The sequence below is a fragment of the Protopterus annectens genome, chromosome 10.part0, assembly GCF_019279795.1.
Source record: "Protopterus annectens isolate FY-2018-M chromosome 10.part0, PAN1.0, whole genome shotgun sequence".
NCBI lineage: Eukaryota > Metazoa > Chordata > Ceratodontiformes > Protopteridae > Protopterus > Protopterus annectens.
This window is the reverse complement of record NC_056744.1, coordinates 407155822-407172339: the sequence shown is the minus strand read 5'-3', so window position 1 is coordinate 407172339 and position 16518 is coordinate 407155822. Positions and strand designations below refer to the sequence as shown.

At 40.7% G+C, this 16518-nt stretch overlaps 1 protein-coding gene across 1 annotated transcript in view; it reads left to right on the top strand.

Moving 5' to 3' along the window:
• TPR (translocated promoter region, nuclear basket protein) overlaps positions 1 to 16518 on the top strand; it is a gene marked incomplete in the record, with an annotated part of 1837142 nt that overhangs the window by 588805 nt on the left and 1231819 nt on the right. The window contains 1 exon segment of the mRNA XM_044085316.1: positions 5750 to 5918. Within this exon segment, the coding sequence (XP_043941251.1) occupies positions 5750 to 5918 (169 nt within the window).

Sequence of the window (16518 nt, the reverse complement as noted above, 5' to 3'; positions counted from 1 at the left end):
TGTGATATTTTTTGGACAGGTCCTTCTGAAATAATTCCTGAGTTTGTAGATTATGTGAAAAACTCGACAAGGTTCTTGAGATTTATCTTCTCTATTGGCCTTGAAGAAATTTCATATTTGGATGTTAGACTGATGAAAGACAGGGAACAGAAAATATTCAAATGAGACATTTTTCGGAAATTTACGTTCTCAAATAGTTATTTGCATTATGATAGTTCCCACCCATACAAACAAAAAAAAGCTGTGGTTAAAGGGCAGTTTGTAAGGGCTGCAAATATGGTTACCTTCTTTAACAGTTTTTTTTAGATGAATGTGACAAGCTGAAAGACGTGTTTATTTGTAGGGGCTATCCATTCAGTCTTGTAAATGAGGTTATGCTTGAAGTAATCATTAAGCGTGAAAGAGGATATTTTTTGCCTATTTTGAATCACTCATTCACTCATTAGACCCATTATAGAGTACAACGTCTCTTTTGGTATGTACCTCACAAGACATCTACAACAACTGGAAAGGCCGCAGAAATACCTCACAAAGAGGATTACAGGCCTCAAACAGATGCCCTACGCAGACTGTCTCAAAACACTCCAGCTTTACTCAGTCGCATTATCGCCTACTCAGAGGCGATCTCTGCCTAACATACAAAGCTATGTCAAACCCAGAGCTGTTGGACATGCTCCACTTAAAGAAATCCCAATCCCTCCGAGTTACACGTTCTAGGGACCTAAACCTTGTCACCACAATAAGCAGAACATGCTGGAAGGATAGATTCCTGTCCCAGAGACTTCCCATACTCTGGAACAAACTACATATCTATATCAAACAATGATCCTCATTAGCACTCTTCAAGAAAAAGCTTGATGATTGGATGGGAGATGGGAAATTCACCCCGGGGATCACCTCTGTGACTCTGCTCGACAGGGGCACAGGAAAATAATTTTCTTAGGTGACAAAAGCCAGGGTACCATTTGGCTAGGCTTATATAGGCCCTAGGACCAATAGCCTAGTACCTACCTATGAATCAAAAGGCGGAGAACTGTAGTGTGGATAATCTCTTGGATAATTATTTAGAAAATACACAATGTTCTAATACACTGAATTTGCTAAGTGTGGAGCATAAGGGAACCAAGTAATTTTAATACTGCTTTTGTTACTAAATTCAGCAGTTCGAGTAGGAACATAGCTGATATACTGGCCAAAAGTTGGTTGGTTATTGTAAATAACAAGGACATAAAGGAACTGGTCGGCGAAAAAACTATTTTAGAGACTAGAATAAAGGGACATGAAAATGGGAAGTTGAGTAAGTGTGGTAGTTGCAATTATTGTCCTTATGTACAAGAAGGATGTAATTTTAACATTAACAATATAAAAGTGAGTTTGAATCAGAAATGTTCTATGTAACACAGAGAGTGGTATACTGTGCATTCTGCTTAGTGTCCTTGTTTTTGTATAGGCAAGATGGAAAGGAAATTTAGGAACTGCATTCATGAACATCTCAGGGATATAAAAAAATGTAAAGAATGCATTGGCGAAACATTGTGTGGAACGTGTTGACCATGGTTTTAAATTTATTATCATTGAGGCAGTTACCCCAGACATAAGAGGTGGTCCATGGACATTAATTTTGGAAAAACATGAGGCTTTATGGCAACTGAGAACTAATGCCACGCATTGACCAGGCTTAAATGATGCATTCTCATTGTCCTGTTTTCTAAAACTTAAGGCATTAGAAAGATACATTTTATTTATTGTGTGCTTTACATGAGATTATGCTATTACTGGTTCCACATTTATTATACTGTAGTTATTGTATGTATGTGTGTGTATATATTTATATATATATATATATATATATATATATATATATATTTTGATACTAGTTTTATTATTATATATAGGTTTGTATATATTTTTTATTAAGTCACAGATTTGTGAAGGTTTTATGCTTTACTATGAACTGAGTGTGCTTGTGCTGGTGGGCGTGTTTTAACATTAATTAGGGGCGTTGGTTTAGTTGCATAAGCTGTAATTTAGTATTTAGAGTTGTTTCATCTTTATTTCTTTGTCGGAAGAAGTCTCTGAATCAGCAGAGACAAAAGCGCTTCTCTGATTGTGTATCTTGCTTAATAAAAGTTTTCATTTTACTACAGCGGCTTGTGGAAGAATTTTTACATCGTGATCCCCAGCTCTGCTTGTGCTCACTTTTCTAGCTGAAGCCTCCTTGCTGGTCAGACTCTCACAGGCTGTTGCCTACAACACGAGTGTTGATAACTAATGGTGAAGGTGGCATTTTCCTCTGTCTCACATGGAAGTCAGAGGGGACGAGCTTCAAGGTGGTTTCACCTCATCCTCTGGGCATTGTAAATCAGGGAGGAGTGGCTGAGGAGGCTGAGGATGATCTTAACAGATGATTGGCCCGGGCAGCAATGGTTCTTCCTCTTCTACTGATCCTTGTCAGGGAGAAAACTTGTGGTTTCCTACCACAGTGTGTGCCATGTATCCCAGCCTGAGGTCTGTGAGTGACTTTGGTTGATGTAGTGCTTATTACCATCAGGCACTTGGGGACTTGGAAGTGTTTACCCATACTGAGGAAGGTCAGAAAACCCAGCAACAGGAAGTCTACAACTACATGGAAAAGGTGCTCACACTGGTGCCTGAACACAGGGCAGCAACCAAGCCAGGTATAGTTAGTGGTGGTCCTGAACTATTTGTCATATATTTTCAGAGCAATCTTTATTTTATCCATCTGTTAAGCTACATGGCTCAGATATATCCGCTTGTTTGCCATTATAACCTCCTGCATTCTCACAACTTCCCATAAAATAGTTCCTCGAGGAAGTCGAGTAAAACCCACAAGAAAGAGTTTACCTCACCCTGGGCTGCAGTTTTGTGCTAGAAAAGTTGGTCTTTTCACCCTGTGAACTAGCTAATTCAAGTCTCCATCAAGATGTGAGGTAAAACTGTCTTGTTGGTAGCCGTGATCTCTGAAAGCTAGATGAAGTACAGGCTTATGTGTAGAGGAACCCCCCCCCCAATAAAAACAGGGTCACTTAAACACTAATCCTACCTTAATGACCAACATGGTGACTGAACACTCCTTAAATTAGAATGTCCATCTACCAATGTTATTCCCCTCAGCACAGAACAGAGCGGAGAGTGTTGCATTCCCATTATGTGCACCAGCATCTCAGATTATACCTGGGTAGAACAAAAAACAAATGGGTTACATCAGCTATTTTACTGCCTTTACACAAGGGAGACGTGGAGCCTGTCAGCAAACGGGCCATTTTTAAATGGATGTCTAATTGCATTTCCTTGTATTACTTGCATCTCAGAAAACAATTCCATTTCTCTGTCATTGCTAACTCTACTAGAGCCATGGCTTGGCACCAGCACAGCTTTTGGGAGGAGGAGGTATGGAGTTCTACCCATGCCATTATGGAAGCAGTTTTGTGGTCATTGGTTCATACCTTAAGGGCCAGGGCAGGATTTGGTGTCTCTTGCTTCTGTTGCAAGCCAAACACCCCATGTTGGCTGGCTCTAGGAGTCATCCCCGGAGTCCATACCGCAACAGAGAAATATGAAGAGGATAGTACATTAGTGTTGAGTGTGCCATAATTGTAGGTGTTAAGTAGATTCCTTATTGCACTACCATTTCCCTCCCACCATGACCTTGTGTTGGGGGTGGGTATTCAATTTACCTTCATGTTTAGATTCTTCTCCTCCAGATTTGCCCTCTTAGAGCCTCCTAGTACAGGATTGGTCCAGCACTGGACTGGAAATGCTCTGGACCTTATTGAACTGCTGCAGTTCAGAGTAAAATACATTTGTGGTGATGTCTGACTATCCATTATACAACCGATGTCCAACTTTGGAAGGGGAGAGATTCCACCAGGCCAATCTCCTACCTGCAGGAGCCTAGAGGACAGCCCAAAAATCAGAGCTTTTACTATTCCAAGAGTCTCTACTACACCCTAGAATCTATTCTAACATCTACAGTTATGGTAAGTTCCCAACACAACTGATTCCCTGTCATGGAAGACATTTGTTATAATGGCCATAACCTCTGCAAGAAGTTTTGATTTACAGACCTTGTGTATGAATCCCCCTTTCCCAAGCCTTTCACAAGGATACGTGTCATTGTGAACTTTGGCTATTTATGTTTAAGGTAACTACTGAAACAGTCTTATTTTGGGCAGTTTGGTACAAAGGTTGACTGTTGCTAGACCTAGACCCTGCATAGTTCTGGGGTTGATTCATATTTCCCTTATTTGTATGCGGCTCTGAGCAGGTTATTTTATCCAGATATTGCTCCTGAAAAGTGGTTTTGTCCAGTGAGCTTAACTGGTTAACAAACCCTTTAAATCAATTTGTTCTGCTTAGTCTTTCCTAATAGAGGTATACCTTTTTTACTTTACATTGACATCCACACACAGCTCACATTCTGAGCAAACAGAACAAAGTTATATTAGAAAAGATCCACAATTGTTTCATTTTCTTCCAAAAAATCAAGCTGCAGAGTTTCCACAATCACTTGGCCTGGTGACTTACAGAATGCGTTGGATTCTCCTTTGAAGTCAATCATTGGCTGCCAACTGTGCCTACAGCACATCCCCTTGGGGCAGTGGTTACCTGTCCGGCCTTTTTCCAAAGTGTATCCCGAGATGCTGTACCTACAGCTTTAGCATGGTCTTTCCTGAGTACATTCACAAGGCAGTTAAAGCTGGATATATCCAGTAGATGTTGTTCTCCCTTCAGAGCCATAACAATCCATTCCATGTTAACCACCCAGGAAAATAAGCTTGTGATCCAGTCTTACTTGGCTGATGAGGCTAGAATTTTTCATCCGAAGTATGAAGCTCATGCTTACAATAATAGGTCTTGGATCCACCTTCCCCTACCTCTTGATTGTTGACATACAGGGTATTTTTAGTTATCGGGTTGATGATTAGTTTGCGTGGCACTTTGCTTTCAAACAATACACCTGATGTCTGCAAAGGAAGGTGATATTCAGAGCAGTGTAAGTAAAAGAGAGGAGCTGATGGCCTAGGAATATTTGATGCCAAGCTGACAAAGCCAGCTGCTTCAGTCATTGGTTGAAAGCAAATTTGCTCTAATGTGATTCGTACATGATTGTTATTGCTTCAGTCTGGTTTCTTCTTGCTTGTTTTTTCTGTTCCCTTGGTATGGGACTTGGTGATCTTAACATGTATGGAAGGCTTTCTATTTTTATGTAGTTTATGGCATTTGAAGAGGAGTGCATAGTCTAAGTATTATCTAAAAGCTGCTGATAGTACTTTTTTGTCAATTGTTTTCCTCTGATTTTCTTAAGCTTTTGGGTTCTTTTGCTTTTCTCAGAAGCATTTTTTGGTGGTACTTTGCATTGTGTTGCACTTGAGTGCAAATGCAGTCCATAGTAGTATGAGTGCTGCACCTTTATAGCCAGGCTTCATTTCATGACTGTGAAGATACAGACTTCCCAGATGCTAGGTATGTCCAACTGCTGAAAAAAGATAGACTGACAATACCCATGGCTGTTTTGTCTGTTGCACTACAGATAGTTACAGGAATAATTCTGCTATTCAGACTTTGTTCCATCAGAGTATGTTACTTAAACCTGATCATATACAAGGTTCCACTCAAGGAGCTGATCTCCACTTTTACATAAAGCAGAACCTTAGTTGAGGAGGTAAGGATTGTTTGTACATTGCATTTTTCTGCTTATCTGGTTAATAATGTTATTTTTATGCAGTTGCAGCTGCTAGAAGTCAAGAAGCAACTGGAAAGTGAAGTAGGCCTTCATCAGAGCACAAAGCAGCTGTTGAAGAATGCAGAGAAGGAGATTAGCAGTTTGAAACTGCAGCTGAATAACGCTGAAGCCCAACTAGCATCCAAAGAGGCAGAAGGAGCTGGAAGCAAAGGTAATCATAACTATGTTCAGTGTTTGGCAGTCTGCGATTTTAGTTTGTGGAGAAATGCTCATTACCTTCCCATGGGATAAATTAAAATTCATACAGAACAGGGCAGGACATTTTGAAGGACTGTATTATATGCCAGGCTTAATACCATTGGCTTGCTGGCATGCAGTAGAGTCAGTAATCGGGTACTTTACTGTTTAGTTTTTACTTTCTGCAAATGGGGTTTGTTTTATTTATTTAACATTTGTTAACCGGGCAAGTCCGACTTGGAACGAAGACAATTTTCAGCAGAGGCACGGGGAGAAACGCTCCAGATGCAGGTCTTTTAACGTGGGGAGGAAACTGGAGCGCTCAGAGGAAACCCACATGAATGCAGGGAGGACATACAGACTCCGCACAGAAGGCACCCCAGCTGAGAATCGAACCGGAGAACCTCTTGTTGTGAGGCGACAACGCTACCGCTGCACCACTGCGACGAGTTGTATGGAAAAATAGATGTGCAGCCTTCTGAAATGTTTTTCTGCCAGGTTCCACTAGTGAGCACCGACTGGGATCCCATCAGATGGGGAGCTTTATGGGTACATTGCTTGCAGGGAACCTGGTCCCCAGTATGAGTAGTGTCTGTACAGAAACAGTCTTGAATTCCATGGTCTTTTTAGAGCACTATGCCTTCATCCACCAATTAGCAGGGTTCAAATTGATCATGGCTGAAAATAAGCTTATTTATTTTATGTAATTAAACTAGGTGTGTGGAGGTCATGTGGTTGTGGGCCAGCTGGCTTGGAGTATCCTTTAAGTAAAATGATGTGGCCGGAGTCTGAAGGTTATCACATTCAGTAGGTCAGATATCTTGAATGCGGGACTGTACATTCCCATATCATCAGGTTAAAAGACTGTTGCTCTCCATGGTGTCATCAGTAGTCAAATGCACAAGCAGAACTACTCAAGAAATGCTTTTGAAAGTCATGCTTTTGCACTGTTTGATTACATTTTCCTTTGTATGGGTTGTTTTTGTTCATTATGTTGGAAACGAAACCAAAGATAATTCTTGTGTTGCCTCTTTGTTCTTAGAAAAATGTTGATCTTTATTTGATAGTGTTGCACACACAGAGTATGGTTTCTAACACAGATACCTGACCTAGGTTATTGCTTTTTTTCCAGAAATGCTGAGTTTATATTACCATTGAGATGCAATAACCCCACCACGCATTGCTCCCCAAGCCATACTTCATGCCTCTACTCCATTAAGAGGCATACACACCCCAGTGATCCACAGTTGTCCTTATCCACTTTCACCGTTATGGATGACCTGTTTTTCATTTGCAGTGTTCTGATTTGTGGTGGTGCATTATAAGCCTGTAAAGGTTTGCAAGTCTTTTTTGATTGTGGACTTCTGGGTATTATGTCATCTGGTGTGTACAAGTCATTGAGTCAAACCAAGACCTACTAATATTGAAGAGAGAAGCTCAAGTTTTTATTTTTTTAAGCTGAGCTTTTATTTACTTTTATGGGACATATAAACTTTGAACAATAAAATGCAAAGTTAACATACTGGTACTCAACAACAGAGTGAGTAAATCATAGCTGTAGTCTAACCTGTATACAGTGACATCCTTCCTTAAGTCACCGTTGCAGTATTCCAGTACTTGTCAGGTTGTTTTTGGCAATATAATCCATATTTGACTGGCATGGCCAGAAACTTTCTTGAAGACCCCTATATCTGGCATATGACTTCTACCCCACAGTTGTAGGGTACATAAGATGTATGGGCACGAGATCCTCAGGACTGTCTTGTTCCATGAGGACCCTAGAGAAAGCCCGAGTGTACCAAGTTAAAAAAGTCATACTAAGAGGATGAGGAGGTAACTGTCCACGTAGCATAAGAATAGAAGAAAGACGGCAGGGGGGCTCCCTAACTCTACAGTCCCAGGGAATATGTAGTTCTTGCCATTGCTTAAACAAAATAAGTGCTCATGCTACCTGATGGGCTAGATGTTTCCTTACATTGGACAAGGGAGCATTGCTTGTGGTCTTCCATTCAGTAGCTATGCATTTTGACTATGCCTGTTGGCACCCATTCCACATTCCCTACCATTCAGTAGCTCTGCATTTTGACTATGCTTGCTAACACCCATTCCACATTCCCTACCATTCAGTAGCTCTGCGTTTTGACTATGCCTGCTAGCACCCATTCCACATTCCCTACCATTCAGTAGCTCTGCGTTTTGACTATGCTTGCTAGCACCCATTCCACATTCCCTATTTTCTTCCCCATACCTGATTCTCCCTGTGCACCACCCCCTAGACCAAGTAACCAAAATTCCCCAATTCTTCAAGGTCTGTCTAGTGTTACTCTGCTGGGGTATTTTTAATTCTTCTGGGGAGCTCAGTGTTTTTGTTAGCACTCCACTGATATGGAAGAGACCTTTGTAGTGGCAAGCGTAGCTCTCAGCTGTCCAAATTTTTGTAGAATGTCCAGATTTTCTCATTTTTGGTCTGCTCCTTCTGAAAGGTGTGGTTTTTCCTGACAAATCATTTAACATTGAAGACCCTAAATAATGATGCATTTGAGTTTTGGTTATCCTGTCCCTCAGGAAATGCTTGCTGACACAAAACCTGTTAAGCAACTTTCTGAGGTTATAAGAGCAGTAATTAAAATATGCCTTTTCCCCGATTATTTTCAACTTTGTTCAGATCTCTTGTGCTAAGAGGCTGAGAGGTGTGGACTGGCAAGATAGGCTGTTAAGAACTTTGAGCCCATGTGTGAAATCTCAGGTTCTGGATTATCTGTCAAGTTTGCTATCCCATCAGTGATTTTCTCCTACGTAGGTCAGATAGGTTCATAGGTTTATACTAAGCTAACCACCACAAGGGCCTTTATAAGCTTATCTGTACAACCCAACCCAATTGTCTCCCTATGTGGCAAGGGTATTTGTTAGGAAGAGGTATGTTACCAAATTTCTAAAGGTTATTGGGGGTATAGTTATGATCTGCCTTTGTCTTTTAGAGACATGGGGGCCAGATCCGGGGTGTATTTCTGATTTTCTGTCCATTGGTCTGGGTTACATTTAAATGAGGTGAGGTCCACTGCTTCATGTGGATGGGGAGCCTGTACCAGAGCAGGGGAATCCTCTGAGACACCTCTCTCTCTCTTTCTCTAACCTGTCCTGTTTGTTGCAAGCAAAATTTCAATCATTGGATGTAGTGTTTCTGATGCTGTTCATTTTGCTTATGTACAAAAAAAAAAAAAAAAAAAAAAAAAAAATGGTCCATCAGAGCTTGATCCAAGGGTACCTTGTATGCCATAGATTCCTCAGTAACCTTTAGGAGACAGAGTGTAAAGACAGGGTAGTAAGTCTATGCTTACAGGATGGTGTGTTTATACCCTGAATTCTCTTGATAAGGAACTTTATGTTCCAATATGTATCTGGTCAGATACATGTTGAAGGGGGCAATTATACTTGATGTGTTTGATCAGAGCGGAATAAAGTGGTACTATGATGTCACTGGACTTCGATGCTATGCCCTTGCTTATAAGTTGAAGTTTAAGCTGAATTTGTCAGCCAGCAGATTCGGTGGCACCATTGACCACCAGTTCAGCACACTACTATGTGCTTCTTTTGAGGGTACAGACATGGGTGCTTTGTGATTCTTTACCCTGTGACGCTATCTTGACCTCGTAATTGGCCTTGTAGGACTTAATCCTCCATTTCCTGTTTAGTTAAATTAGAGAGCTGTTATGCGAGTTGCTCTTTCTGATTTTAGACATGGCTTTTTCCTTTTGCTGTATGCCCTATTAAGGTTAGGATTCCAATAGTGTGGTTTGTTTTTGGGAGCCTGTTTTGGGCTTTCTTCTAGTAGATAAAGTAGCCATAGGTCTCAACCTCTTAAGAAGCCAATGTGGAACATGGACCCTAGCAGTGCGTGACAAAGTCAAAATGTGGAACATCCTATTTTCACACTGTGCAAAAATGCACCATTTCCATGGGACCTGGTTGAAATTGGCTTTTTGCCAGAAATATTAGTGAATACTGTACATTTTTAAAAATTCAGTAAGACACACCTGTCATTAAAGAATACAAAGTCAGCAGAAACCATTGATAAAATGCAATATACTCAGTAGGAGATAACTACATAACAGTGTTCAAGTGCAACTATTAAAATACTCTTTGGCACCTAGTTTTCCAGTCCCTCCACATTTTCTTCCAACTAAATCCATTAACTTAACCAGTCTCGAGGACAAATAATTAGTCAGGGACATTTTAAAATATTGCTACTATTACCTTGAGCATCGACAGAATAAGAGAATGTGAATTATTGAAGCCTGAAACTCAAATGCATGTTGAATGGAGGAACAGTGGGCTAATTCAATCACAGATGTGGAGTGTTCCTCACAATCCAGAGCACTTGGCTGCTCGGGATACAGCAGCCTCTATACAACACTTTACATGGTTGTACAGGGTCCCTGTGAATAATTTTTCATAGATTGTTGTGAACTCTGGGTTAGGAGGGACATTGAATTTTGACAAACTATAGCTTTATAGGATGCAGTTTACTTTGGAATAGTTCCCAACTCTTTTATAAGGCTTGCTGGAGCTACTGAATTGTTTATTTTGAGGGAGACTGTGGTGTGACCTCATCAGTGAGGATGTGACTGTGGGGGTTTTGCAGCACGCTACTATATTGAGTACCAGATCCAGTATGTCTAAATTTCTGGTGGGTGTGTGTGCACTGTCTGGTCAAGGGTATTTGTACTAATAAAGTCCATGAATCGTTGTACCAGTGAGTTTGAGGAAGTGCATGTTTCCCAGTCTATAGAGGGGTAGTTAATCTCCCATTAATATATTTGGTTTAATGGCGAGTGTCTCCTGTAGGTCTAGGTATGAGCTTTGGGATTCTTGGGACAAAGAGGGTGACACATAGCTTGCTAGAATGTGGTGTGGGTCTTTGTCTGTGGGGATTTGAGAGTGGATAAATTCCAGGAGATTGGCTTGTTTAACCCACCTAGAGGTATGTTTGCTAATGTAGATAGACTCCTCCATCTTTTGTCCCAGTCTGTGCAGCTGATGGTCTAAATGTGTGGAAAGCACTGAAGCCTTGCACTGATGGAGTACTTTCTGCGGATTTAAACCATGTCTCAGTAATTGCACTCCTGTCTGTATTCTCCAGAGTGAGGAGACCTTATAGGGTATGTAATTACTTGTTTAGACTCCTTGCATTGTTGAGCAGTAACACCTTTGGGTTTCTTTGGGTTTTATTTGCTATGTCGATAGTTTTTTCAATTTGGCATTGCTTAAAACAGGCTGTAAGGGGGGGGGGTGGATAAAGTTTTAGCCAATATTCAGAAGCCTGGGGGGGACAGGTGCAGACCACCCTTTGCAGAGCACCGTGGTTTAACCATGTCCTCCCCTGCTGGTAAGTATTGAACCTCCCCTGAAAGAAGCCTAAACTAAGCCAGTTATTCAAGTCCATCTTTTGTTCGTACTGTGGCATCATTCTTGGTGAAGTGAGAGTGCTGCTCATTGCAAGGCACATACCTCCTTGAAACATATTTAGAAAATCAGTAATGGTACTTGTGGTGCATTGACTTGAGTGCATGAGTAACTTCGCAGATCCTGGCTGTAGATAAGAAACTAAGGGCCCCCTGGGTGTAGGTGTATGTCTGGTATTTGGTGTTGCTTTTGGTGAGCACTTCAGACATTGTTGAGGATAGACTGTGCCATTTATAGGCTGAGAGGGTCTTTGAGATTTGTGAAGATATCTTTTGTAGTGTTGGCCTGGGTGTTTGTTGGACAGTGTATAGTGGATGTAGTGTGCATGTTCCTGACATTGTATGTGAGGTTTTTGCCTTCAGTGAAACTGTGTGTGCATCTTTTGCTTTTTATTTTTCTTTAAGAATGAAATGGTTGTCTTGTGAACATGAGACAGTTGCTATATTATCTTAGAATGCCCATGTCTACCAAACCAGCTATGGAGACATTTGGAAATGTGCATATCTATGTTGTCTGGACCCGGATTTAGGTGGGCTAATGTAGATTATAGACTGGGCTATACAGAGATCTTCTTGGGTGGTCTCTGGGGTTTGGCACTAGACTAGGTTAGATCATGCTAAGATTTGATAATAGTGCCATTTTATGCCCAAACTAGCTGCTCTTAGCTTGTTTCCGTGCAGTGGCTTTGTTTTAGGAGAACTAAGTTACAAGTTTAAGTTCTAAGGGTAGTTTTATAGATGGAATTTTTACTGGGCAGTTAGTATTATAGATCTGTGGAAAACAGTGGGTGAGAGAAGTACTTGAATACCTTACCAACAGACAATAGCAATGGATGATCGGAGGGAGGGACTTTGGAAATCAGATTAAGGGGCAGAAGCCAGAAAGACAGCTGCAAGAAGATTTCCTACAGAAAGATCCAGTCAGATAAAGCCAGTGTTGGAGCTGTAGTCCTGTGGTTAGAATTTCAGAAACTTTAACTTAAATGTGTCAGTGGGGGCTCAGGCAAACACCCAACAGGGGAAAAAACAGTAGCAAAGTAAACAGAATACAACACTAGCAGCAGAAATGGAATATAAACAGCTGGAAAACTACTGAAGTACAAATCCTGGAGCAGAAGTCACAATACTGTCACTACTGTAATCCCATCACAGACTAAGGCACCAGACTGTAAAAAAAAAGTTTACCAGTAATGCTGTTCATGGAAAAAAAATGCCACAATAAGTGACTAAATGAGTCATCAAAAGACAAAACTGCTAGCTTTTTCAAGTAATTTTACATGGATATAGAAGTACAGTATAACGCATAAACAATGCTAAGGTCCTGCAGTAATACTATTCACAAATGTAAATGAAGCTGCCAAGACTAAGGTGCCAAAATCTAAAGAAAAAAAAATGCAAGCAAATTTTTTGGCTGAAACATGAGAGAATAAAATGCAGAAAAGCACAGAAAGGTATCACCACACAGTTCACTTAAGTGCAAGTATTTAAGCAGAATTAAAAAAAAAAATTCTTCCCTTTTGAAGAAAAGAGCGTTTCTTACACTTTGGGGCTTTTCACACCTCGCAATCTTAAATAAAAGACTCTTGCATTTTCAGTTTCCGGGTCTGTTTTTTTACACCACCTGCATTTGTCTGTTTCTCCCATTTTTTTCTGTAGACTTGGTAAACACCGTAGCCCACTGTCTTGTGCCTTTAAATGCCCTTCAACTTATTTAGATTCTTGCATCAAATCTTGGTCAACATGTCGTTAAGGAATTCTCTGTACTTGCCACTGTATTTGTGGGAATTCCAGTTTTATTTCCTTTTCCTCAGGTCCTTTTCTTTTTTTTTTTTTTTTGGCACTTTGTTGCGGATTCTCATTTACCTCTGGTTTGATTTCCTTTCCCACTCCTTTCTGAGATGCTTCTGCTAAACTAGGCAACTATATCATCTTAGATGTTTCTTCATGCTTTAGAACCTTCACTATTTGAATCTGATATCAGCAAATACGTATGCATTCTCACAATTACAGACCTGTACATGTAATTATTTGTGGAGGACCATTCCGCCTTCTGACTGAGATGTGTATAATCTTGGTATGCATTGCTTTCTTTTTAATCATTTGATAGGAATTAAGCATTTTTCTTGTCCAGCTGATTTAATGCTGTTTGTGGCCAGTCACCCCAGAGCTTTAAGTTAGAACAAGAGCAAATTGATTTATAGCTTGGATTTCTAGATGTCAGAGTAGTTGTCCTCCCATATCACTGTTTCAGTATTCTTCAGCTTGGGAATCTTCTGCTAAGGATTGCCAGAGTTCGGCCAATATACGAAAGCCTTCAGCTCTTATAGGTGCCATGCATCACAATTGTGCTCCCCATTCACAACACAGGGCATAAAGGTGATGTGTGGACACAGCACTCAGATCAACTTTTCTGCCAGTCCAAATGCCATTGTAAAATGTCAGTCTGAACGCTCTTCTGCCATGCTGGTTACAAAGTAGTTTTTTCATGGAAGTGCCCCATTGGAGTTTCTTTTCCTTTTCTTATTGTTTATTGTTGTGTTCATGTCATCCAGAAAGGGGAAATGTTAGTATGAGGGGCAGATTCTCCATAAAGACCATCACGACCAGTGTCTTTGTTTGGGTGCTTCCCACAATCATACGTAATCTGCCACACACTTGTGCCCAAGACCCTCCCTAGTTACCTCTCTTCTTTGTCCATATTCCTGGAGAACCGGAGTCTTAAGTTGTTGGCTCAGGGTGCAGTGGTGGAATCCTGCCATTCTGAGAGCCAGCTGTCTGCCAAGAAGGAAAAAAGTCAGGCCCGAACCAGCTGTTGTCCAGTCTTCCCCAGATGTCTCTAGAGGCTGGTAAAAGCCCTGAAGACCATCCAGTGTTTGCTATGGATTCCTTTGCTGCCATCTGTTTGGAGGCCAGCATAAATCCGGCCACTCTCATGTCCTCTGAGACTTTTCAAATGTCTTGTGGGACGTTGAGGGAGAACCTCTGCTGATAATATCAGAGGGTCTGAGAGGATTTCCTCAGAGTTTAATGAGGGAGGAGATTCCTACAACTGTTATAATTTTTCTGGGTCTGACCCTCTGGGGTGTTTTGTGCATATGTCCTACAGACGAAACCAAGGACAAAGCATATTTCCCCGTTTTGAAGGCTCCCGCAACATGAATGGCAGGATTTCACCCAGGGTTTATTTAATGCTTTGATGGTGTTGAAGCCACCTCTAGGGGTCTCTCCTCAATCAAACTGCATTAACAAGTTCACATTTACATACTGGCTGGACATCAGGCTGTCTTGGCAGGGGATCCCTAGGGTGAAGAATACTACAACAGTGAAGAGAGGGAACATCTACTGTTATGGTAAGATTTTACACAAGTGTACTTTTTCAGTATTAGTTGCTCTTATGAAGTATTCCATACTAAGATTTGTTTGTGTTTTATTGCCAACCCGTCCTCAATTTCTAAATATTTATAATCAACCTCTTGTTTTAAATTCCTTTATATCAAATCCTTATCTAAGGTTGATACAGTTTTTTTGGTGCTATGGACTTCCAGTGATGTGTTGGCTTTTGCACATTTTTCCATACCAAATGTAATTTTTATATCATCTGCGAAAGTTTTACCTGTTTGTAGTTGTGCTTTCAGATACTAGTCTGAACTATATATTTTTAAGTGTTGTATGAAAAGGAGGTGAAGTGACTTTGAACAAAGTTTGTTTCCTGAATTTAAGTAGTGATGACAATTATCCTGGAATTTTACCCTTTGAAAGTTTAAGGGCTAATCACCATCCCAGGTATAATCATGACTTGGTTGTAAAGTGGTGTGCAGCCGTTTCATAGTTACTGCAGTGTAACTGATCAATATAGTGTATCTTGTACATTCGTAATCCATGAGTGAGATGTTGCCAGATGTTTTAGTAATCTATCCATGTCATATTTATTATTTTTATTTTACATTTGTTTACCGGAAAGGTCATACTGGATACATGTCCATTTTCAGCGGAGGCCCGGAGAGAAAAGCTTTAAGTTAGCAGAGTACAATTACATTAGGAACAATAGAGACATTTAGAAGTAAGTATAATATGCAGTCTTCAGAAGGGTTACAAACATGCATAAAACATTGTTGACATAATCAGATAAAGCAGCTTAAGTTACAGACATTAATACATACAGTTACGGGCTTAGTCCCTTAAAGAGTACATACTTTTTAGAATCTATTTTTGAAATGATTAAGTAGAGTTTCCAAGATCAGCAGGTGTGTGTTAGGGTTTGAGCAGGGACATTTCCAGTGCAATTGGAAGTGTAGTTTGAGGCTTTTTTTGAACTGGGTTAAGGAGGGTTGGTGTGTAAGTTCGGCAGGTAGCAAATTCCACGTTTTGCCTATTGAGCTGGCGAATAGAGTCCCCAGCCCCATTTATGCTCCTAGTTGTTTGCACGAGCAGTTTGTCAGTAGAGCGCAGTGACTTCAGGTTGCTGCATGGTTTAATGATCTTGTTTAGTGCTGGCGTTTTTTTCAGGTTGGTATAGAATTTTGTGGGTTATTATAACTTGGTTGTATTGGAGAAGACTGGGCCATCCAAGCCATCTTAGTTCAGTTAGGTTGATACAATGGTGGGTCCTAGAGGTCGTACCTGTAGCAAATCTAGCAGTATGGCTAGCTTGTTTGGTAAGGGTGGCTTGATTCAAGTTAGTGAAGAGGGGGGGGGGGGCACGTAGAGGAGGGGAGATGGTAAGTTGGATCCAGCGGTAGTAGTTCTTGCAAATAGAGTTAGGAAAAGTTTGATCTTGTAGAGGCAGCCCAATTTTTTGTTGACAGATTTGATGGTTTGATTGACATGGGTATCATATTTTAGGGTATTGTCGACTGTGACGCCTGGGAGTTTTGTGTAACTATCTGGGGATATAATTGTGCCATTGTTGGAACGTAAAGTAAAAAATGGTGAGGAGGATTTGCAAGTGGGGGAAAAGATTAGCAGCTTAGTTTTGTTTGGGTTTAACAGAAGCTGATGGTTTGCAAACATTTTTTCTACATCATTGAAAGTATTCTGGGTTAGGGTCATAAGCTCAGTTGAGGAGGAGGCGGTGCAGATTAGAGTAGAGTCATTCGCATAATGGATGCAGGT